The sequence below is a fragment of the Pelobates fuscus genome, chromosome 8 (genome assembly GCF_036172605.1).
Source record: "Pelobates fuscus isolate aPelFus1 chromosome 8, aPelFus1.pri, whole genome shotgun sequence".
Taxonomy (NCBI): Eukaryota; Metazoa; Chordata; class Amphibia; order Anura; family Pelobatidae; genus Pelobates; species Pelobates fuscus.
The window spans coordinates 49,849,999-49,876,990 of NC_086324.1; the positions used below are offsets into that span (position 1 = coordinate 49,849,999).

Sequence of the window (26,992 nt, forward strand, 5' to 3'; positions counted from 1 at the left end):
TATAGCACCACAGGAGTATGGAAGGGTTTCGAACAGGATTGCATTCGGAATTTCTCCAAAAAATATATTTTACTCACTTTCAAATAATGCTGCGCAATAATAAGATCATCACATTGCACCAGGAAACAGCTCTACTTATTAAATGCTTGGATATTTTAATATAAAATTATTTGTTGATTCCAGAAACATGATTTGCTAGTTAGGACATGCTATAGTTTTTTTTTGTTTTTTTTTATTAATTGAGTTTATTATTTTTCGACATGCTATAGTTTTAAATGTTTTTAATTTATCTATTTCAGGCTTGTTCATTGTAGAATTAAAAAGCTTACACTATAGATATCACTAAACTACGAAGTTGATGGAGGCTGTAAAACTCTTGCAAGTATTTCCTTTTGCTTGCTAGTCTGCATGTATGTGCTTATAGAACTGGCACACCGATAGGGATATTCACTAAACTATGAATTCCCCAGAGAATTAATTTTATTTTATTTTTTGCCAAAATAGCTAAATTAAAAATTGCCCTATGTTTGCCAATACAGATCAGATAATAGACAAACCAGATACATAACATGATTGGGTCTTTGATCTTGAATGTCTTTGTTGTAATACCAGTAGTGCCCAAAGTTGTCAACTGGTCAAAAACGACAACACCAATGTTAATACAAAAGTATCTGCATTAGGCCTGTCCATCAACATAAAACTATGCTATGTGCCAAGTACCTTCAGATCTTTGAAGACTGGTGAATTGGATCGATTCCCTTTAACCTAAGCCATGAGTTTGTATGAGCGAAAGAACATGCAATGAGCATGTGTGGTATGTTCAGTTATACAACTTTGCTTACCACTTTTAAAATGTTCATTAATTTATCATCCTATGCTGTAAATGCCAAGACGGAGTAATTCAAGGTTTAGAGGTAAAGCAAGGTTTGGCTTCAATGCAATGTTGATGGAACATCTCTACCTCTACAGTAAAGAGACAATCTGGAATACTGTGTGGCCTATTGTGTGTATATTTTCATACAACACTACCATCTATAAAACCACGTGGCACACGGGGGTTTAATAAAAAGTTAATTTGACAAATAGGAAACTACATTTTCAAACTGTAGGCAAAAAGTGGCGAGACAGAAAAATCCAATACTTAGCCATACTTTTAGTTTGGCTATTTTTGGCCTAAATTTATCAAGTTTTAAATTAACTTTATATTATTCTTTAATCATTACTTATAATATGTATTTTCTAGTGCTCAACATTTATTTTATATTATTAATATATACTATTACATAAAAAATATGTTGTATTATTCTTAATTTAAACCTTCTGGATTTAAAATGATGCACTGATATGGTGTTCCCGAATGCTTTTTACTCTTCTTTTGTTTTTCTCTTTGTATTTTGGTTTTCTACAAAATTGCAAAAGTTTGAATTAAAAAAGCAATCGTAGACAATTAACAGGTAGCGCAAATCTAAAATCAAATCGATTTAGTCAAGTTTTGGATTCGTGAACTCCTTGGGCATAAAATACTTTGACAACTCCTGGAGAATATTGATTACAGAAGTAAAAGTGGGTAAAACTATCCTTTGGAGGGGTGTTTGGCTTCTTTCTTAAATGCTGTACACTAAAATTGTTCATGACTAATGGTATTTAGGTCCGCTAACACAGGCATTCTTTCTGGAGGTTTATTCATCAATATCTGTGTATTTACTTGTGTACTTTAACACGTGGACATTTGTACATTTCAAGTACAACATGAGTGCAAGTGTTTTCTACCTAGGTAAAGTCCCTCAGCAAACATATTATGTCCAGAGAAGCTTTGAGTTTGTGTGTGTTGTGTTTTAGTTAATTTACTGGAAACTCAAACCAGAAGCTCAACAAGAACCGCTGTTTGGCTGCAGGGTAATCTGGGTATTGTTTAACCCCTTTATAGATAAACTACATGCCAGGGCTGTCAATTTTCCCTGGTCTCGAATGTCATACCCTGAACATTGAATATGTCAATAGACTCCTTTTGAAAGGTTCTGTAGTTCTGCGCTACACACCCTGTGATCATACACTCACAGTTGATCAGAAAATGTGGATAACTCTAGCGGATTTTCAATGAATAGGCTGAATCTTCTGCAAAACTTTTATAAAAATGTTTAATTAGCCTAAACCAAGTAAGGCCAAGATGAGATTTGAGCTATACGATGATGGCAATTTACGCATATATACTCTTGGTAAACATTGAAGTTGGCTACCATTTCATGTTTTCATCATGCACATCATGAACATTCTTGTAACCAAAGAATATTAAGGTATTCCAGGGATAGGAAACCTTCAGCTCTCCAAATGTAATGGACTACATCTCCTATAATGCTTTTGCATCTTAAATGTTAGCAAAGCATCAGAGAAGACGTACTCCACATAATCTGGAGACCTGAAGGCTGCCTGCCCCTTGTATAAATTGTCCATTTAAGTGAGTATACCTGTATTTGTTTCCAGGGGCGCACTGAGAGCCATTGGGCCTAAAAAAAGCGAGGGCCCCCTGCTCGACTCCACCCTAGTCTCTATAGTCCTGGCCATGTTCCCACCAAAACCCCCTCCTTCAGCCCAACCATCCAGTTTGCACAAAAGTAACACTGTGAAGGGGGGGAGGTGGGAGCTTACTAACAGAGGCCCTCTGAGTGTCCATTAGAGAGTCCTTTTTAGAGACTACAATGGAAACTAATGGGTCCTAAAGGCTCTTTGTTGTCCTTCACAAGTTAGCTCCACTTACTTTAATTACTGAAGCTGGCAGGCTGACTGCTGTGGATGTCTGGCTGGGTGTGTGGCTGCTGCTGTGGCTGGGTGGCTGTCTACCTGGCTGCTGCAGCTGTCTGTCTAGCTGTTGTTGTGGCTGTCTGGCTGATGTGGCTGTCTGTCTGCAGCGATATCTGGTTGTCTGTTATCTGGCTGCTGTTCCGGCTGTCTGGCTAGTTGCTGTTGTGGTTGTCTACTGTTGAGTACGGTACCGCGGTAATTAAATTAAACTATTTGATTTATTTATTTTATTTATAAAATATTTTACCAGAAATGATACATTGAGATTTCTATTGTTTTCAAGTATGTCCTGGGTCCACAAAACATTGCATTGATACATTAGGGTACAATAAAATACAAAACCAATATTAATACAAAATATATATAAAATGTAACATAGAGCAGGTAGGAAACATATAATCAACCATGATACATGCACTCTGTTCGTAGGTATGTAGAGAGGGATCTCTTAAAGGACTTTAGGCCTGGGGAAGATTTTAAAGTGTGCGGGAGGACGTTCAACAATTGCGGGGCTCTGTAGGAGAAGGAGGATCGGGCTGCTTTCTTTTTGTATTGAGGTAGACTAAATAAAGTGCTGGTACTGGATCAGAGGTTATAGGAGGTGGGGACTAACAGAGTGGTTGCCCATAAGCAGATTGATGAAGATGGGTCCCTTTCCTCTGCCAGGCCCTTGGATCATGTGTAACGTTCCCAACCAGTCTGCCCCTGCTTGTTTCTGTAGTATATCATATATTGAATTGGCATCCCTGATTAAATCACACATTTGCTGCTTTGCTGGCGTTGGTCATATTGAGTCATTTGTTTTTATTAAGGGAATCTCAAATTTTACATGTTGAAAATCTTTGTTTATTCTGATTATATAGCATGAGTGTGTTTTATAGTCTACACAATTTCAAGTGGCTTTATACTTTAAAATTCCATTACAGAATGTCTAATACCACATTCTTTCCAATTTCTCTGTAAATAAAACTTCTACTTGAGTTATTTCGTTTTTATGCACAACATCCTTAACTTTTGCCAGGCACAGTTGTGTATAATGTATTCTGAAAGATGAATTTAATGTGGAATTTTGATGAGATGATATAGATTCCAATCAGATTTGGGACTGGCCTTGTCTGGTTCTGTCTATAAAAAAAAGTTACATTTTTAACTTTTTAACATTCTTTTTGGCTTTCATAGCCAAATAGAAATCATATTGTAGATATAATAAATTAATGCCTATAAGAGAGCAAAGCAAAACAAATTTTACAAATCAACAGTGAATACAATGTTATGAAATAATGATATAAACTTTAATAAACTAAGTCCATATATTTAAACTTCTCACATATCTGTTTAAAGGAAACTTCAAGCACCACAATCACTATAGCCCATTTTAGTGGTTATGGTGCTAGGAGTAGCCTGTTGCCATCTAATCGTAAGTATTCAAACCAGAATGGTTTGACAATAGTGGCTGCACTACATCTGGCCTTCTCCTTCTGGCCAAATGTTTCTAAATGCTAAGCCTGGCCAATCCAGAACTGAGCACTCAGATGACACTCTTGGCCAATGAGCGCATCCTGCAATGCTTTGCTTAGCTCTCTAGAGCTAACCTGATTCTCCTAAAGGAGAAAACCAGAAGCAGGGTATGCATTCACAGGTGCCCAGTGGGACCCGGGTAAGTTGTTGGTCTGTTTAACATTTTAACTACCGTATTTATCGGCGTATAACACGCCCCGGCGTATAACACGCACCTCATTTTAGGAAGGAAATTTCCCCCCCTCCCATAGTATTCTCCCCCACTCCCATAGTATTCCCCCACCCTCATCCCATAGTGTTCCCCCCCTTTCCATAGTATTCTACACCCCGTCCCATAGTATTTTCCACCCCCCCATAGTGTTGCCCCCCTCATCCCATAGTGTTCTCCCCCCTCCCATAGTGTCCCCCCTCCCCTTGTCCCATAGTGCACTTTCCCTCCCCTTGTCCCATAATTACTTACCTGTCTTGAAGCTTGGGCCGGCTTCACAGCGCGCACCGCGGTACAGGAACTTAAATTTCAGGTTCTGGTTTCCGGCGGGACTGAAAGGAAGTGTGCACTTCCTTTCAGTCCCGCCGGAAACCGGAACCTGAAATTGAAGTTCCAGTACCGCAGTGCACGCTGAACACCGGCCCACGCTTCAAGACAGGTAAGTAAACCTTCACATTCGCTCCATAAGACGCACAGACATTTCCCCTCACTTTTGAGGGGGAAAAAAGTGCGTCTTATTGAGCGAAAAATATGTATATCGGCGTATAACACGCACACATCATTTGCCCCCTATTTTCAGGGAGAAAAAGTGCGTGTTATACGCCGATAAATACGGTACTTACTGTTGGATAGAGACAGGGTACACCTGGCACTACAAAAACAACAGTGGATTTTAGTGGTTATCGTGCTTGTATTGTGTACTGTGTATTATACAATATCTAATATCCACTTAAATACATGTTTTAAACATTGCAGGTTTTTTGACATTTGGTATGACATTATCCATTAGGAAATGACTGTCAAATACAAATTATAATAATATCGACTTTATATCGTTTTATAGACAATAGCAAGCGATAAGGTTTTAGTTAAACTCAGGGGAGTCCTGTCTTACAATGAGGTAATGAGTTCCGTGATGGGAAATGTGAACCTGATACTCTGTATAAGGACCTACAGACTCTTTTTAAAAATGTTATGCTAATTGAGACATCAGCTTTTTTCTCCAGAGAAGTTGGCTGCTGTTCGTTTCTGTTTGTTTTTGTGAATTAATAAAGTTGCACCATTTCTGAAAGCTATGGTTAAGTCATAAAAAGTACATTGTAAATAATATATCATTATGCACATGAGTTGCAACTGTAGTTTTAGTGATTACATGATTCTCAGTTCCTTTACTTCAAGGACATAGCTATATTTCCCCATTACGGTTTTGATATCTATTGCATTTTCATATGGTGGGTCAAAAGATTCAAAGTTTTGGGGGAATTTTCTTATAAAGAATAATTATGGGAGAATTCTAAAATTATAGAAAACAAACAAAACATTCCACTGGTTTCCATTGTGAATTCTTCCTGTTTAGAACATCACCCGGAAGTGATGTTTACATGTAACCCCCAATTGTTTGTCAAATTCAGGACCATTACATCAGATTTTATATAGGTCATTTATACCAATAATCTGGCTGTTACCTTTCAGATTGATTGAATTGGTATTATTTACATTCTTGATATTCTGGAAGGCAGACATGAAAACATTTCTGCCTCTCTTTCCACATTCTGCTCTTTAGATCAGACTAAAGTAGACTTGTATTTACTGTACACAAAACACTCCTCATCATCAATAAATTATATGGTAAGGCATTGTTTTTTTACTGCTAGGTACCATGCGTTCTGATTCTCCTTAGAGCATATATTGTCAATATTGCATTACTTTTGTACTGGTCTTGTCCTACAAAATTCAACCAAAGGAAAACACATGCTGTGCACATGTATTTAAGTACATCCAGGACAAATCTGAACTATTTACTTAACTCCAAGTACGGTCATTTAGAAATATGCATTTCTTAAAGTTATTCAATTATAATTTATATTGTGTTTGAAAGAAAACTGCCCAGATGTTTAAAACATAAAATATGTTTTTATACTTTGAGCTAACTGGTGAAATAGTTTTCATTTGGGGTTCCGCGTTTTGAAGTCATGAAACACAGGTGGTGTATAAATGTCATCTATAAATTATAACAACACCCTATAAATCAAATAACGACCTTAAGAAAAGTACTCAAAGCAACTATAAATTCAGCTCAAAATATCTTGATTACAACCTTTCAGTGAACTCATCCAACGAAAAATAATAGTTATTTTTGTTTAGGGAGTCAGATTACCCTTGTTACGAGCCAATAAATATAATTGTTTCACAAAAATAAGATACCAATAAAAAACAAACCTCTTTGTATTACTTTCAGGACCATTGGTATAACAATATCTTCTGTGAATATTTAATTGTGTTGTTTTGTTTATGATAATAATGGTAATCATAAACATCTGCACATAAAAGTTAATGAAGGAGAGTAAATTACTTTTAAACTAAAGTCCCTATTGCTTCTTCCTGCAATTACCTTTCATAAAACAAGAGTTTTGAGAGATCTAAGATACCAAGTTATTATTAAACTGATCGCCATGCGGAACATTCTGTAACGCAACAGGATTTGATGAATGTTGCACGAAGTTGACGGACGTCAAAATAGCCTGCAGGAAGTTTTGTAATCAATTTCATCACAATGTTTAAAGTCAAACAATAACTCAAATACATCTGTAAGTCTAATCAACGTGTGCGAAAAGATATGTTTAAATTAAGGCCTATACGAATGTGAGTTGTGTTTTATATATACAGAGTACTGTTAATAATATCATTCTATAAACTAGGAACAATGTTTAAAATAGAAGGTCGTCTACACTCCTTGCTATAAGTTCAGAATAATATATTTACTGAAACCTACTGACGTGTTATTAAATACTAATACCAAGTTAAATAACATATATTTTTAGATGTTCATTTAGAAGAATTTATTATATTTATTCCAATTTATAGAAATGATATTTCACACTTGTTTAACACAGATGACTGCAAAGTTGAAAGAAAAATGAACAGAGCTCAGGCATGTTTACAGAACGGAGATAATGTCCCTTGGTCGTTCTGTTCTCAGCATTAATTTTGATTGTTTCTTGAGTTGTTCGTGGTACCAAAGTATAAACAGTTACCTTAGCTTTGACCTTCCTTTCACTTCCTCACCACATGTCTGAGGAATACATATCCTCTTTGCCAGATAATCCATTAGAATTCTGTGAGTTGTTTAATGTAAAACTTGCTCTTAATTTTACATTATTTTCACACACGCGTGTGCAGATAAACATGGCACATGGCTCAATGTCTTGCCAACTGTAGGCAACAACACGTTAAATCTGAACAATCAGCATGATAGGTTTAATGGATCAACTCAACAAAGGAAAATACACATTTTGACACTTATTACCAAATTAAAATATACAGGCCCTTCAAATAAAGGATATGTTTATTTATTAATATGGAAAATTTTAGGATTGAAGAAAATGCCTCCTAACATTTGGTTTGAATTTTAACACGCAACACACAACAAAGCACCAAAGATGACTACTCAGAATTTAAGTATTAAAAAGAGGGTTGTGTTAAAACAAGGAGTCTATTCGCTAAATGGTGAGTTGTGTTGAGTTCACTACTGCATTAATTTGAAACAGCCATGTTTGATAAAAAAAAAAATCTCCACTCATGCTAATGTTGAATTCCATTTCACTACAAAACTCAATTCCGTTAATAAACCCAAAACAGAACACTAAGGATTATTGGAGATAAACATATTTCGATCGAATAGTTATTGTAGATTCTAATGGTAGAACTGCAATTAAGATACTAGACTAAAGTTAGGTTTGTTTCTTTTAAATGAATCCACCTCCTAGTTGGGTTCAATAAGAGCATTTCTCTTTGTATACTTAATATCAATTCAAAGTGTGTAGGGAAATAGTATGTATACAAACACCATACTATTTCCTGACACTTGGGAACAGAGTCCAAAAGCAAAATCCTAGATTGGCCTATCAAATACCACTGACTAAAACATACAAAAAATGCACGTTTTACAATTATAATATCTACATTGTAACTACCAATGAATCTACCCACTACTCCAGTACGAGACATAAATACTATCATGGAGTACGTATCTTTATCGTATTTGTTTCATTTATTTAATTGATTACTGTAATATTCTTTTACTACTTTAAAGTTAGTATTATTTGAATGATTGATTCAATAACAATATTCAGCGTCCAGGCTTTCTGAGACCATTGACTTTGTAACGTTTATATTTAAAACCGGGTAATAATACAAAATATTGCACACTAGCAAAGTCATACCAGTACATTACAAATCAAGCCATAAATGTTCCATATAAACAATATTAAACAACACAAGTGTTACATTAATGGAGAGAGACAACAAAAATGTTGAAACGTTGACAAGCACTCTGGCATTGAAAAGCACATGCTGGGCAATTATATGTACCTATATTTTCCAAATCTAAACTCCAAGTAGCATATATAATGTCAGAAGGGTCAATTATATTTCACTGTGAGTAAGGCTAAAACTACTACTTTTAACCCTATATATACTGGGATAATTTGTTCTTATCCGATAATACCCCATTAGTAATCCCCAAAAGGTCAAAGTAAGGCATCTGTAAATAAGATAAGTCTGTGCATTTAATATTTAGAGTATTTGGCAGTTAAGCATTCTGGGATTGTTCCATGACCAGTTTGTGAAAAAAATATAGATGAAATAGCTATAGTCACATGTATTTGAAATCTGCCATCATAGCATATCATATATAACGTATAGTAAAATAATGGACAGAATATTTTTTAGGATTTGTTTCTGCAGTTTGGAACTCTAATGTATCATATTCAAGCACACAAAGTGTTCAATGAACTGTGAGTTGTGGCTAGTAAACAGGCTTGCAAAACTTAGACTAAAATAGAGTTAGATATAATCTATATAATCTATTACTCAAGTGATTGGGAGATGGATTCCAATTCAGTAGTTTTGGCCTACATTTTTGCAAATTGGTTCTCAAGTCACCACAAGTTCCAACACAACTTAGCGAACAGACCCTTGTGTGATTCTAATGCCAATTATAATAATCTGCTATAGCTATCTGTGTCATAAATCATGTTTTAAACAGACACTTATTAATAAATAGTACAAGCAATAACTGCCAATAAATAAAAAATCATTTATTTTGTGCAACAAGCTTAATCTTCTCTGTTGACAATCTAAGCAGAACAAGGATGAGCAATATATAAAACACCAACAAATTCAACATTCTCACTCGAGCAATAACAAACGTCACTAAAGTCTTCATCTATTACTCAAATCACAGCTCAAAGCAATACACTGCTCTCACCCTACTGACAGTGAAAGGGTTAACATCTTAAAATATGTATATTTGATCCTTTAAGCACACACAAAAAATGCATTAAGTTGATGATCGACAAGCATTTAAAACATTTCTGCAGAAGTTGACATTCCCATGCAATGCATTCATAACAAATTAGAAAAAGAAAAACATATCATCTCTTCCCACGTAATAAATTAGAAATATAACTTACCGAAATATTGGCTTTTGCAGATGTTTCTTCTTAATTGTTATGCAGTCACCCATTTAATAAGAGGAGTATAGACCTTAAGATTTCCAGAAAACTACACAGTGAAAATGGAAAAAACAAAAAAAGTGGGAAGAAAATATCCACACAAAAAAAAAAAAGTTAACAATAAAAAAAAAAAAAAAAAAAAATGGATCCCTCAATTGTTGTCCAGATGTGAAAGGGAAAAAAGTGAACGTTGGGATGTGTCCCTATTTAACTGCTGAGCAAAACAGAGCCATTAAGGCAAAACAAAAGTACGCACGACTTGATAGTGCAAACTATACAAAAGCACATGTTTAAAGTTGACTGAGAATGCAGAGGAATCACAGTCACAGCTTCAGTAAGTCTGCAAGGAAAAGTGAAACTCAGCCAAGAGCTGTTGAGAAAAAAAAAAAAAAAATCCCCAGCCAGTTCTCATGCTGTAGCTATGAGAATTAATTTTGCTTATTTCCGTCACAACTCCCAAACATATACTCGTTCACTAGTATCTTGACCACTGCTGAAAGTCAAACTTCATTTTTTTTTTTCTTTTCAAAACTCAAAAAGTTTGCACAGATGCCTTACAGTTTTCATATAAACGTCTTCAGAAAGTTTGTTCGGTTAGGACAAGCCCTGCACAAATTAATGAAGACAGATAGATCCAGTCTGGGACATTGGCTACACTTCAAGAGATTGTAATTATTTTACAATCTGCCTTTTATTCGCTCCTGGACGATGTGTAGATAGAATGATGCAAATTAAAGATCTATTCGTCAGCCTTGGCACCAGCAGTTAAACAGTCCATTCTCAATGAAAGCTGAATATAGTATTTACTGTTACCAGCACTGTAATTATATTTTAAGCAAATAAATAATGTAATGCTTATGTAATGATTAAGGAACACGGATGTGTGTATCAGTGTGACTTAAAGAAATACCTGCTCTAATAACAGGAACTCATTCATACGACTTTGGGCATAGGTTTTGGTTGGGGGAATGCAAAATAGACCGTTTATAATGTCATCGGCAATGTTACGTTTATTTTACGTTCCCATAGATTCTCGTATATGTGTACCTACTGTACAAGTGTGGTGGACAGTGAGATGAAAGATTTGTTTTAAACTTCCCACTTATAGTCTCCTCTTAGGTAATTAAAAGTTAACCCCATAGTGTGTTAATACTAAAAATCAAACCAGTGCTTTTTTATTTTAGCTAAAATGTTGACGTACTTGAAGTTTTCATGCAAATTATCTTTTTTTCTAGTAGTTTGAAAGAAGGAGATAAATTGCCATATAACCTGTATGCCTTATCATAACCATGCAAAATAAACTAGGATTTTTTTTTTTTTAAAGGGACTCTAAGCACCCAAACCACTTTGTCGGAATGTCTCTGCAGTCTGGTAATGTAAAACAATGCTGTTTTAGAGAAGTAGCAATGTTTATATTTGCCATAAACACACCTCTAATGGCTATTGAGCTAACAACCACTAGAGGCACTTCATCAATAAAGACCTTTGATTTACAAAATCTTCACTGTCTGAGTTAACATGCACAGCAGGGTGACAATGAACTGTCATCCAAAAAAAAAAAACACTAAGCCCTCAGCAAAAATTATTCCAGCAACCAATTTTTCTACCTTACCCTTACCTTTTGTGTCACTTTACCCCACTACCTCTACCATGCAAGCTCATTGAGCAGGGCCCTTAACCCCCTATGTTCCTGTGCGTTCAACTCATCTGGTTACAAATACTTGTCTGTTAGTTCACCTATTGTAAGGCGCTATGGAATCATAGGACTAGCTAATGTCAATTCTGTGCATATATCTTTTTACAGAGTTGCATTCATTGGCTAAAAGCAGTCAGCTGACTCACTCAGCCAATGAATGAGCAGCAGGATTGCAGAAGTCGAATGACCATCACAGTCAGCAAGAGTAGACCCACGGCAGGACTAGCTAAGAGTCTTAAATATTGCGAAATGGTTTGCCTCATTACCAGAACATAGCGCCACTGTGCTCGTGGCCTCATACCCACCACAGCAGGCTATAGTGGTTATAATGCTTGGACTAACCCTTTAACTATTTGGTGGGTACGATTTACTAAGTCTTGTGCACAAGATAACTTGTTTGTGGTGCAATATTTAATTACATCATCATTGTGATAAAGACAGATATATTTTTAATCCAGGTTAGATAACTATCTTATCCTGATTTTTTTTGATCATATTACTTGGTCTACTAAAAGAAAATATATATGGCATAGTCATTTGATTTTAGCAATATTTATGTGCTTTTGCTGTTTGTGATCTGTTTAGCGCTCCACTGCAGTATCTCAAAGTTAGATTCACGGCAAGGTCAGATCAGCCTTTCATCCATCTGAGAATGGGTAATTGTAGCATCTGTAAATCCTACTGAACTTAGAAGCAATTAAAGCATACTATACCATTGCGGGCTAACTATTGTATATTGCTGCTATTGAACATTGTTGTTGTTGAAATGTGTTACGTATTGAAATTTAACCCCTTAACACCGCAGCCAAATGTACAAGTTGTGAACGAAACAAAACGTAAACAAAACCTGGCATTTGCGCTATATGTCTGTCCAACCGTAATTCACCTCTTTCATATTAAATGCACCCCCCCTTATTATATATCATTTTATTCAGGGGAAACAGGGCTTTCATTTAATATCAAATATTTAGCTATGAAACATAATTTAATATGAAAAAAATGGGAGAAAATAAGATTTTTTTTTATTTTTTTCGTTCTTCATGACATTTTAACTGTCAATGTCATAACACTGTTTGCTTTTACTGCAATAAAATACACATATTTGTATTCAGCAAAGTCTCACGTGTAAAACAGTACCCCCTATGTACAGGTTTTATGGTGTTTTGGTAAGTTACAGGGTCAAATATAGCGTGTTACATTTGAAATTGAAATTCGCCAGATTGGTTACGTTGCCTTTGAGACTGTATAGTAGCCCAGGAAATAAATTTACACCCATAATGGCATACCATTTGCAATAGTAGACGACCCAAGGTATTGCAAATAAGCGATGTCCAGTCTTTTTTAGTAGCCATTTGGTCACAAACACTGGCCAAAGTTAGCGTTTGTATTTGTTTGTGTGTGAAAAATGCAAAAAACGCCAATTTTGGCCAGTGTTTGTGACTAAGTGGCTACTAAAAAAGACTGGACATACCCCATTTGCAATACCTTTGGTTGTCTACTATTGCAAATGGTATGCCATCATAGGGGTAATTTTCATTCTTGGGCTACCATAGGGTCATAAAGGCAACGTAAGCAATCTGGCGAATTTTAATGTGAAAAAAATTAAACACAAGCCTTATATTTGACGCTGTAATTTTTGAAAACACCATAAAACCTGTACATGAGGGGTACTGTTGTACTCAGGAGACTTCGCTGAACACAAATATTTGTGTTTCAAAACAGTAAAAAGTATTGCAGCAATAATATCGTCCCTGTAAGTGCTGTTTGTGCGTGAAAAATGCAAAAAACGTCACTTTTACTGGCGATATCATGGTTGTAATACATTTTACTGTTTTGAAACACTAATATTTGTGTTCAGCGAAGTCTCCCGAGTAAAACAGTACCCCCCATGTACAGGTTTTATGGTGTCTTGGAAAGTTATAGGGTTAAATATAGTGCTAGCAAATTAAATTCCCTATACTTTCGGCATGGGTGGTCAGGCAGGTCCCGCTAATTGTAATTAATTAGGATACCTAATTATGTAAAATTATTACATAAATATATGTGTAGAATTAATATATGTATATATATACATATGTGTATATATACGTATATATATATATATATATATATATATATAATTTTTTTTTAATATTTTTATTTATATATAGGTATATATATAGTGATATATACGTATATATTTATGTATATAGATATATATATTATTTCGTTATAAGTGTATTTTGATATAAATATATATATATTAATATCAGAATACAGTTAGAACGAAATAAAACACATCTATATATTTTTTAATATTTTATTTTTAATTATTTTTTTTATTTAATTTTTTTACGTATTTACATATTAATTTTTTTTATATTATTTATAAATATATATATAACAATAATTATATATATATTTAATCCGTATCAGTCTACGTGTAATTTGATATTAATATATATATATATAATTATATATATATTAATATTAAAATACACCTAGACGGTGTATGTGTATGTGTGTATATGTGTATATATATACTTAGATCATATATATATATAATATATATATATGATCTAAGTATATAATTTATTTATTTTTACACTGTTTTAAAACATTTTTATTTTATTTTCAGCCAGCAGGGGGACCAACTGTCATTACAGTTGGTCCCCCTGCTGGCAATGCAGCAGGCAGCTATACCGGCCATGTGATTGTGAGGTCCTCGCAAGGACCTCACTCTCACATGGCCGGGAGGGCTCCTGGAGGGCGGACGTGCCGCGGGGGGCTCCCTGGGAGTCCCCCGAACCGCGATCGCCGGCGTGGGACCGCCAGCGACCGGGTAAGTTACTAAAAACCGGAGGGCGTACTATTACGTCCGGCGGCATTTAGAGCCGCTTTTAAAAGGACGTAATAGTACGCCCTCCGGTCTTAAGGGGATAATCTATTACAAACAAGAGAAATGATGTGTATTTTAATATGAAAGGCCCCAGGGAAATTATCATTCTGGAATATTTATTAAGCACTACTTAGTGTTTAGTCCATGTTATCTAATTGGAACATCCTTGTGCAACACCATGGATTTCTGGCACACCCATACCCGTAGATTATATTTTGGCACTCTTTACCTGCTATATTGAAACTACTATATTGCTCAATTCGCTTCCAGCCTAATTGTTTGTATCTATTATACAGAATAGTTTCACAAAAAGCATAGGTCCCTTGGAGAATTTTTCTAATTTAGCTATTTTGAAATTAACTTTAAATTTAATTAGGATTCCTGGCAATTCTTATTTTATTAAATAACCCTTATAGTGTCTAGAGCCCTTAAAAGAACAATCTGGCCAACAACACAACTTTAATGCAGCTGGACGGGTTTTGACCTTAGTGGAGGTACATGATTTTCATAAAGAATTGTGCACTTCATACTGGTCGGTTATCAATAAGCTTCCTAAATTGGTAGTTGGTTGATGTTTTGCAGGAAGTCTCTGGTTTACTACTGGAATACCTAAATCTAGGCTTTCAAAGATACCTTGTGTATACACAGATAAAGTTATTGATTATTATTAACCCCTTAAGGACCAAACTTCTGGAATAAAAGGGAATCATGACGTGTCACACACGTCATGTGTCCTTAAGGGGTTAAAGGGACACTATAGTATCTGGATTACACATGTATTCCTGATACTATAGTTCTAATAGTCCTGTTTAGGTGTCCAGCCCCCTGGTCCCTCATTAAAAAGATGTTTTACTCACCTTACTTCCAGCTGGCTCCACCCTGCTCCGACTCCTTGGCTAAGACAAATTTGACAATCTCAGCCAATCCAGTGCTTTCCCATATGCAAGCCCTTTAAGATAGCCCTGTCCCTTTAAATACCACAGTCAGTTTTTATTAATATAATTGTACTGAAGTATGGTCTAAAGTAGTTGATTCAATGTGGTTTGCCTGATTACCTTCTTATATTAAGTTTGTTATAATTAAAGGAACACTCCAAGTACTATAACGATTGCAGCATGGTGCCAAGACTGCCCCGGTTCCCTACCAGGTTAAATAGTCAGACCATTCTCTGTGCTAAGCTCAGCAGTTCAGGAAGGTACTCATTGGACTCAACACGATTCAACTGGATTGACTACTTAACTTTGGAGGTCCCCTGTGCACTACAGTGGGCTGTAGTGGTTATAGAGCTATGAGAGTTCTTTTAACCCCTTAAGGAGACATGACATGTGTGACATGTCATGATTCCCTTCTATTCCTGAAGTTTGGTCCCTGAGGGGTTAAAGTTACACTCCACTGCCTAAATACATATGAACTAAAAATCACTGTTTAGTATATATACCCCAACTGCCATGCATTTAAATATGCATTGTTTTTTTATTGGAGTTATATCTAGAAATAGCTTGCAAAATCTGCAGTTATCTTGTCTGCAAAGAAAATAGCTTGCAGAAACTGCAGTTCTCTTGTCTGCAGCTCAATGAGAAGTCTTTGCAAGGCAGGTGCTCTGAGCTATTGCTGACTCTTGAGTTTAGCTCTACTAAGCTAACCACACCAGGAAGTAAAAGGACCTGCTGTCTGACTGACAGCCGAGGGGGTGTAACCAGGTTCATTTATAAAAGTGTAAATTTCTATTGAAATCTACACTTTTTTGCAAAATGAAAAAAAAATAGGACACTATGTTCAAACAAATATTTTCAGCAACCTAAAGTAATCTAGTGGTCCGGAGTGTCCCTTTAACTATAAATCCCACTAAATACCTGACACCTTTAACTATAATTCATGCCTCTGTCAATGGGTGAGTATTCAAAGAATGGAAAATAGCTAGAAATGTATCTATTCAGAGTTATCAATAAAGACTTAATTTCATACTACATAAAATTATCCTTTCTCAGCACACTATCAAAAATCCCAGAATTTTTTTTCCACACCCATATTTGCAGATATTACTAACAGTTCAGTTTTTCCTACCCTACTCAAATTTGGCTTTCTTCCAAGTCACTCAAAAATCATATGTGTGTGAGAATCCCTTGTGACATTGTGCTAAATAAGTGAATTTACCAAAGCTATTCTTCTAGATTTGTATGGCACTAGTATAGTCTGTGTTAAATAAGTTAAAAACTCACCTATTCCCATAATATGTTTGCCTCCTAATTGCATATTTGAAATCAATACATTCTACAGATTTACAAATCGACCAGGTTTCACAAAGCTTCACTCTTCTGCATATTCTTCCAGAGTAGAGATGACCTATAGATCTGTTTAATAACAATAATTTAGCTTAAACAATTTGACTTTTTATACGAAGAGCTCTCAGAAAGTTAAATAATGTTCCCAATAAGTCAAAAAGCACTATGTATTGTCTAAATTTGAATGAAATAATCTGTGCAATGTCACGTGCTTTAAAATCGGAAATTTAGTTTGATGTATTGCACACAAATATACCACTCTATGAGCAGACAAAACATTCCTTAATTTAACGGAACACTGTAGGCATCATATGCACATCAATGGTTTGAAGTGGTTATAGTGCCTGATGTTGGTGGGAGCTGGATCCCACATTATATCTATACAGTTTACTCACCATTTAGCAGAGATGCTCAGTTCCCAGCAGAGATAAGCTTCCAACTCATGTTATTCCATTTAATGATTTGGGCAGTGATTGGCTGTGAGCACTCAGCTGATGCTCTCAGCCATTCACGGCCTTCTACCCTGGTATGTCATGAAGCTGAGCAAAGTTCTGACATTTTATCATTGGAGGCCGGGCTGTAGGCTGCTCGAAATCGAGCATCTCTAAGTAAACCGATTAACAGTGGTGCTGGACCAAGTGCCGGTGGACTCCAGGCACCATAGCCACTTCAATATGTTGAAGAGGCTATAGTGCCTACAGTTTCCATTTATGAATCATTTTAATGGAAAAATTGGGAAAATTTATGGAAAATTGCGTAAAAAGGTCACGAATGTGTAGCTATAAAAACTGATATAAAAAAATATACCAGGGTTATTTAATAAAGTGAGAATTCAAAGTTAAATCAATGTGAATTTGAAATTTAAGGTCAAAATAGCCAAACTTGAAAAATTCTCCAAGTCAGCTAAGCTTTCATCTTGACTTTGGCGTTAATACAATATTGTTGGATAAACTTTCCCAAAGATGTTATATTTAAGGTAAACTTTTATAATTTTGTTCAACATTAAAATATCAAAAAATACATCATATATGGGGGCGGGGCCTGACTGGGGAGCAGCACAGACACACTTTCTGTGTGCTCCTGAGCCTGATCCCGGATTTTTGGCGAAAATCGGCGGGAACTCACACAATCCTGTACCCCAACTCACCCCACCTTGTGACATGAAGGCAGGGGTACCGGGGGACTCCACGCACGACTCAATGCCCGCTGCGAAGCCAGTCTGGAGGCCTGGAGCCTACATCATGCTGGGCTGGAGAGAGACGGCCGCTCTCCTGGCCCGCCAAACTACGAAGCACCCGAAGCATCGGGCCGGCGGGGGTTATCCAGGTCCACACTAGCATGCAATCCACGACCACGCAGACGACGAACACTGGCGAGAGCCAAAAGCTCGTATCAAACCAGCAAGCGACCGTACACAAAATGGCGACCACAGTCTCTACAGCTGAGCCAACACCTCCTCAGAGAGAAACACAACTCACGAGGCCTGCACTCGCACAATCCCAATATGCAAACCTGGACCTGATATTTCAACAGTTCTGGGTCAAACTGGAACGACTATTCACAAGTCCCTCCTCGGCTCACGGCGATCCAACACGGGGAGCGGGCAAGCAGCTGAGTGGGCCTGTCCCGGGCAACGCGCGCTCTCCTACCTTAACGGGGCGTGCTGAATGCCCACCCAGGCTGAGGGTCACAAGGAGAGTACCTCCACAGCATCGACCACACCGCCGGAGGCCTGACCGTCGCTGGCGACGGCAGAACACCAAGGCTTTCCGTGACGCCCATATAGGGAAAAACTCGGCCTCCACGAGTACCCGAGTTTGTGGCACCTGGATGCAGACCCCGCACAAGGCCTGGGACCAGGGGGAGGCCTTGCCGATTTTGCAGCCCGCCGGAAATCTACACACCTTGCAAGCATCAGCTCCCTCAGAGCCACACAGAGGAATAGGGTGAAGAAGCGGTCCGTGAACTGCGCCCAAGCCAGGGAGTGAACATAACGCCCAAACTGGCACCCAAGGTGAAACGCTGGACACTCAACCTTCAGGAGTAGACATGACTAGTGACCCTTAATGGACTGATATTGGCAATGCATAAGCTCGACTCAACCCCCCCCCCCCCCAAAGCGGAACATGTGTGCCCTACGGTGGTGATAAGCCTGACATTTAACTACACAGTAAATCTATGTCTGTTCTTTCTTGCTCATATTCATATTAATATGCACTGTAGATTAGCATGGTTTTAGCTCAGCTTGTTAAATTTTACATAGCCTCACCTAGCTAACCTTTCAACCATACTACATATTTTACATTTAGCCTATGTACTCTTGAGAGTTACACTGATGAGGAAGCCACTGGTCAGTATGCAACCATATGCGGTTATACACCAGCAAAATCCCAGGCTTGTACACCATAGCCAGGCAAAGATCATTTTTATAATTGCGAAGACAGGTCGTCTCATTGCTTAGCTAATAAATACGTTTTACAGCTAACTGGCAATAGTTCTCAATGGCAAGCTCAAAAAATGGACCGTGCATACTTTTGTTTTATTGCTAGCTTGAGTTTAACCATTACTACATGCATGTTATAATGACCTTACTCTCAGACAACCTGCTACTGAAATTTAGAAAAACACCTACGTTTTATATTGTTTCATAAGCTTCTATTTACTTAATTTTTTTTTTACTAAGTGTCATGCCATGATTGTTTCCCCTGATTGGCAGCTCGTATATACGCACATTTAGAACCAAGATAAGCAAGTTTTAATTCGTTAACTATTGCTACTTAAACGCTCAATTCCTATGCATTATCTCACGGGCTGGCGCCAAATACTAAGGCGACTTCAGCCTGTTTAAAACCTGTAGAGAACCGATGGCTTACCTGCATGTTCATCTATTTGACTGTTTAAACTTATGTACACCTGGGTTAACTTTTAACTTAAACATAAAACTGTGCACTGTTGTAGTAAAGATAAGGAAAAGATTCAGCATTACTATTAATATAAAAATTTGTGCCTGTATTTCACTTGTCCCGCATGTTCAGCGAGGAAAATGCCTGAGGACTGCTCTCGGGGCACCTCAGACCTGCTTGTAAACTTTATGCGCACTACAAAAATAAAGAATTTAATAAATAAATAAAAAAAAAAAATACATCATATATAAAAAAAATACCAATATAACAAAATTCAAATATTTATATGGTATTAAATCATTTTAAAAGTTTATCCAAAAATATCAAATCATTTGGAAAGCTAACCCAACAATATTTAATGGAAGGCTTTGTTGACTGAGGCAATGGAGTTCATGTCAAAAAGAACAGCTTCTAATACGTTATACTAGAAAATTAAGGTGTACCCAGGTCGTAAAGGTTCTGTGATATATAATTACTGGTATTCCCATTATAGTGTGTTTCTGCTTAAAAATACAAGTTTATTTTGTTATTTTACTAGGATTTCACATTAAAAAGTTAAAAGTAAAAAAAAATGTAAGGTTCCTCTTGAGCGATATTTAGAAATATAAATACAGAGAAGTGGTGAGAAGTTGTTTTCCAATGATTTCACTTCTCCTGTCCAATCAAAGAAGAATTGAGTGTAAATAGAATATAAATGGGTTTTATGTCGTCTGGTTCTGCCCAGTTCTCAGGATTTAATATAAACAGTTTTTAGAGTTGTAAAATGTCTCAGATAGTAGTAACACACTCACAAACTAAGTAGATGTTATCCTCTCTGACTCTCAGATAAACGGCATAATTGAAGCTTTACAATGACAAACATTTTCTTTCCAAAATATGTTTAAAATAATATTCATACAACAAATATACTGTTTTCATTTAACCAAACTATACAAATTTAGCTGGAATTACTTTTTGTATATTACACAGAGCGTCCCAGATTACTAATGGATATAAAGAGAGACTGGATTATTTTGGAATCTAGTCATTTTTTCTTATCTTGTAAGAAAAAGTTTTTCTTTTAAAAGTTTTCTTTTAGTAGGTTTAGGCATTTAAAACTTTGTAGCAAATATATTCAGGTTTTAGCTCTCAAAGAACATCACAATATACCTACTTTTGAGTACTTTTGTAGCAACCCACTTGACAACACCTTGAAATCTCTGAAGATTATATCTGAAGGGATCTATATTGGTCCATTTTTAATGATAATTGATTCCACCTTCCACAACTCCTTCCCTATCATGCTTAAAGGGACACTGAAGGCACCCAGACCACTTCAGCCCATGGAAGTTGTCTTGGTGCCAACTCCCATCACCCTTAACCCTGCAAGTGTAATTATTGCAGTTCCATCATCGGCGCTGGATTCAGGTGAGTGAGTGAAGGGGTTTTAACCCCTTCAGCAACATGGGATGGGGGGGCGGGAGGGAGGGGGCACTGCAGGATTCTACAGTGCAAGGAAAACGGGTTTGTTTTCCTGGCACTGGAGAATCCCTTTAAGGGAAATAAAGAGCTGTGGGACATATTAAACTCAATGATAAATACTACTACAGGAGAAAAACTGATACAAAAAAAACCTTTCCAGTGGTATTTCTCCTTGGTCAGTTTGTACCCCTTCCCCTTGTACCCCATTGATTTTCTGGTGTTAGAGGGGCTTACATATGATTTGAGTGGATGCTCCTGCAAGTCAAATCTTTATGGTTTTCTTTATTAATGTTGGTAGTGAGAGGTAATGAATTTAGAACAAGATTTTCTCTTTGTGCCTTACTGGTGTTTATCAGCAAATGGAATTCACAAAGAAACTCTTGGAACTCATGTAGAGAATGGGACTAAAACCTTTGTAGGAAATTACGGGAATGTCTAAGCTTCAGTTTATACATAAAGTTACATTCACAAAATTGTCTTTCATCTGACTCACAGAATTAAAACTCCAAATGGGCCAAAAATATAGCAGAACTAGCCCAACAGATGCAAGAGTGGTCAATTAACTCGGGAATCGCTCCCGAATTAATTTTTCAGCAATATAGAAGCTTTTCTTAAAACAGAAATAGCTTCTATCATGCACAAAGTAAATAAAAATCAAGAAAAATAAATCAAGAATGATTTCCTAGCACCCTGCATTAACCCCTTAAGGACACATGACATGTGTGACACGTCATGATTCCATTTTATTCCAGAAGTTTGGTCCTTAAGGGGTTAACCAAGAGGAAGTCTTTATCAGCTTACTCGTATTCCTTTTACAAACATGGAGAACATAAAGAGTTAACAAACTCCAGGGATCCTTGGGGAGAACCTGGTTATTAGTAACCTGGTTAGTAAGGGCTACTGGGATCAGAACTTCACCTTATTGTTCCACTATAACTTTTAAGGTTTCACCTTTTGATCAAATACTGAATACACAATCAACAAGTTTTTATGTTCAGATCAAAAATGCAGAAATCTATGATTCTACCCCAGAATGTGCATATTTTAGACAGTTTGGATAATGTGCTATTTGATTAACGTCTGAAATACTTTACTTTGCATGGAACTCCAGTTAATTTCAGAATTTTGCAATTTGGATACATATGGAACTTAGTGAATATATATTTGTTTTAGATTTTACAACATGTAAAAATATGATGTCACATGTTTATAATTGGTTTATTTTTCTTGTTACTAAGACCATCTCAAGATGTTTGTATGAATTGCTAGATTTATCATCCAGATGACTCCATTTGTAAATGCCAACAAGCCATTTCTCTTGCAAACTGAAAATCGTTTAGCTTTGGAAATCTTCTATGTGTTTATATGTCTTCATTTTATATAAACACGAACGCTGATATGATCTAACTATGTAGCAAAGATCAAGTCAAATAAGGCAATATGTGTATTTATTCAGATCCACTTTGTCTTAAGTAAAAATCTAAATTGAAGGCTTGGGAAAATTAATTTAAATTTTGTCAAGAAGATTTTGGGTCATTTAAGGATTTGCTGTACATAAAATTTACTTTTATTTGAGTAAACTTGCCCTTGATTTGACCTATATTTTATATTGCAAAGTACCAGGGACATTTTATGTTTAGCTTCTAAGCTTCATATCAAACAATAAATTAGCTATATATTAATACTGTCATGTTTAGGGATGGTGTTCATAGGTTTAATTAGCATTACAAAGCATATATATATATATACATACACACACACAGTTATTTACTAAACTATGCATTTTAGATAACTAAATCCAAATTTGGAAAAACTGTGACCAGTGATGAGTTAGAAAATGTTTACAGACCACCGAATTTTCTCTAAATTTTATAAAATGTTATTTGTTTAATCGGTGAATATACTACTTGTCTGTCAATGGCATTATAGATGTACATAGCACTTTTGCTGACCTGGTCTGGTTGAATATTTACTTTTCATTACACACTTGTCTCTCTAAATTATTTTTTCCCACTCTTTTCAGCCAAGATGATGTCACCCTCTAGTGTTCATGTTGCATGGTACCTCCCTCTAAATAAGCCATATCCCTTTCCCTATACCTTTTGTGTCTCAGTCACACACATTCAATCCTCTTTGATGCTCTCCCCATGAGTTAAATTTCCAATTCCCTTCTTTCTCTCCCTTTCCAACTATCCATATCTCCTGTATCAATCTTTTATTCCTGTCCACGATCATTTAGATATACAGTATAAAATAAAATAAAAGCTCAAGAAAGACCAGCCTATGACATGGTATATTATCCAGGCGATCTCAGGAGAATCACTAAGTATTAACCCCCCCACACTAAGACTAAACATTAACCCCTACACACTCACTAAACATTAACTTATACACAATCACTAAACTTAACCTATACACGGTCACTAAACATTAACCCCTACACTTTATTGCACTAAACATTTATCCCTGAGATAAACATTAAGCCAACCTTACCATTAACCCAACACTAATCTTAATCCTTACGCTACCCAATCCATAACCATTAACTCATATACTTTTTAAATACTAACACTAACCCTACACTTAAAATTCCATGTGATTATGGGGTTCTGGAGAACGTTTGTAATCAACGCAGCCTCTAGTCCCTCAGTTTATTATGAAATACCCAGAATCCCTCAATGGCGATATTTTCCCATACGACACGGTGCACCTTTATGTATCTTCTCTCTCTATAAAGTATTTGTGATTCTGTTATTTAAAAGATAAATATAGTTACATGTTGGTCAGGTAGATTTGCGATATGATACTCAATATCTGTATTTGCTCTCAGCCTTCTAACATAATCTCACTGATTGCGTTACACAGCTCCATTGTAAATGTATGTTTGTTTATGGAGTACGAGAAACTGACGGAACACTGGGAAATGTGCCACACATCTCCTCCCTGTGTACTAAGATAATTATTTGTACATCCATTGCTGTTCTCTATAGGAATTGGAGACTAAGTACAGGTATGTTAACTCTTAGCTTGTTTGTTTGTGGTTCATGTCTAACCAATACAACTAGCTGCATCTATAATAAACATACCACATACTTTGATAAGTTCCTGATATGTTTTGTACTATTAATCAGATAATACTTGAAGGAGGAGCACAACCAAGTAAAATACACAAAAACCACATGTATAACAGGTATCAACATAGATATCAAAGAATTGGAAATGCTAAAACATCTCTATCCAATATGCAAACAATAGTTGCAGATAAAGTCAAAATAGGGAAAAAAAACAGTATTGATCAAATAATTCTCCAATTAAAGTGGTATAGTCACTAATTCAGAATGGCAGTATATTAGATACCTGTATATACTGATAAACAGAAAGATACATACCAAAAACAACAGGAATTATGAGAGGAGGGTACGGACATCCATCAAATACAAAAAATAGCCCCAAATGTTCAGCGAATCCGCCTTTATCATGCACCGTGTTGCAGCTCAGTTTTAGGGTTTTAGGGTCTTGGCAATCTTCGTATAGCCTAGGTCATCTTTATGTAGATCAACAATTATTTTTTTCAGATCCTCAGAGAGTTCTTTGCCATGAAGTGCCATGTCGAACTTCCAGTGACCAGTATGAGAGAGTGTGAGAGCGATAACACCAAATTTAACACACCTGCTCCCCATTCACACCTGAGACTTTGTAACACTAACAAGTCACATGACACCGGGGAGGGAAAATGGCTAATTGTGCCCAATTTGGACATTTCCACTTAGGTGTGTACTTCCTTTTGTTGCCAGTGGTTTAGACATGAATGGCTGAGTGTCGAGTTATTTTGAGGGGGCAGCAAATTTACACTGTTATACAGGCTGTACACTTACTACTTTACATTATAGCAGAGTGTCATTTCTTCAGTGTTGTCACATGAAGAGATATAATAAAATATTTACAAAAATGCGAGGGGTGTACTCACTCATGTGAGATACTGTATATCTTTAAGAATATGAGGTTTCAGGTTTTTAATTTTTTTGTTTCTTAACTAACTAGAACAATCCATAGCTAAGGTTAGAAAACAATCCCCAAAATAAAAGTCTAGTTTTAATGGAATAAAATATATTCTCTGGTAAAATGTTAACAGAAAATGTACAATTAATAATAATTTACTGCTTTCTGCTTGCTAAATCTCAAAAAAAAAATAAAAAAAAAAAATACAACATATTGGAGAGTCTCAGCATTGTTGGGAGTCAGCTGAACAAGTTGGTAGAGAGTATGAAATGTATTTGCTGTCTTGATGTGGTGTGCCAAAATGTCAGTGTGGATACGTGCCAATGTTTCTGTACGTCAGATTGCACGTCAGTGATGCTGAAGCTTTGTATGAGAAAGGCAGTGCAGCTTTAGATTAGGGAAAACACTGGGCTGGATAAGACAGCGTGTGTGGTACAACATTTTTACAAATTATAATGCAATATTCATTTAATGAGTTGGTTTATTCCAATTTTTTTTTTTAAATAGTACAAGTGTATACCCTCTCACCCCCCACCCCCTCCCCCACCCCTTTTTGTGCTAAGGTAGGGGGGAGGATGGTTCCACATGTTGCTGTTTAATATTGAAACTCTATTATTAGTGAACAAATGGCTAAAATTAAACAGTATGATTGTGTAATGGATGGAATCTTTGTGATATCACAAAAATCTTGTGAGTGTGAATGTACACATAAATATTTTTATTAATTTGTATTCCTTTAACTATTTCCTTCCCTTTTAACAAGAGTTTTTTTTTCAATGCTTGTTTCAGTTATTTAGTGAATAATTGGAAGACTTTTAATTGCTGCTAATTATTTTCTTTTGTTTTTACTATATATTTTTTCTTAAACCAAATGAATTATTCACTTTAACATGTTTGGATGGTATCTCACAAATTTGAGGCAATCATTTATAGGCTCAATGACAAGTGAGTGTGCCATCTCAATATTATTTCATTGCACATCATTAAAATAGTTATTTTTTTCTTTTTTTTTACATGCCCTCTGAGAATTGTTTATTTCTCTTAATTATAAGCTGTATAGGTTAATCATCGTCAGCGATCCACTACACATATTTTGAGAGCTACAATATGTTTATTTTATTCACAGATCAATTGAGAAGCGACCAATAGAGGGGAAAAATTAGGATCAGTAAAAAAATATATATCTATGTTTTATAATAATAATTGTTGGTATTATTGTGATTTCAACTGGTGTTTGTGATAATCCAATGCTCCGAAGAATCATTGAGAACCTAATGTGCATGCTCAGTGAGCTCCGCACATGCATCTAAGATTGTCTATAGACTTCCGCGCAATGTGACCAAGTTTTACTCGGTTGGGGCAGTGGAAGTTCCTCTAATGGCTGTCAGTATGACTTTCTAAAAAAACTGCAATGTTTTACGTTACAGGGTTAAAACTAAAGGACCGCTGTAGTCCTTTAAGAGCTGACGCCAATATGTCTCTAAAAATTGGGCATTACAACACGTTTTATGTGAGATCCAGATTAACTTATCAGAGACACATTAGGTCTAAGACCTAGAACTTGATAAAGACCCTAAGGGGTTGAAATGTTGCTGTGTAGTTCCTGGTTCTAATAATAAAAAATTGCCTATTTTTGGAATTCGTTGGAGTGCCTGGATTACTTTCTACATTTATAAGACCTAGAACTCAACAGGGACGCAGCACGTAAAAAACAACTGAATGATCAAATACC

The 26,992-nt window shown here is 36.1% G+C and overlaps 1 protein-coding gene across 2 annotated transcripts in view; it reads right to left on the reverse strand.

The window, feature by feature from the left end:
• The window catches only part of PDE1A (phosphodiesterase 1A), a 314,453-nt gene that overhangs the window by 245,349 nt on the left and 42,112 nt on the right, over positions 1-26,992 (reverse strand). Inside the window, exon 1 of one of the 2 annotated variants that reach the window (XM_063428689.1) lies at positions 10,000-10,088. The exons of the other annotated variant lie outside the window; for it this stretch is intronic. Within the exon in view, the coding sequence (XP_063284759.1) occupies positions 10,000-10,052 (53 nt within the window). The 5' untranslated portion in view covers positions 10,053-10,088. Of the gene's footprint in view, positions 1-9,999; positions 10,089-26,992 lie in introns of those variants that run through there. 2 annotated transcript variants of the gene reach the window in all.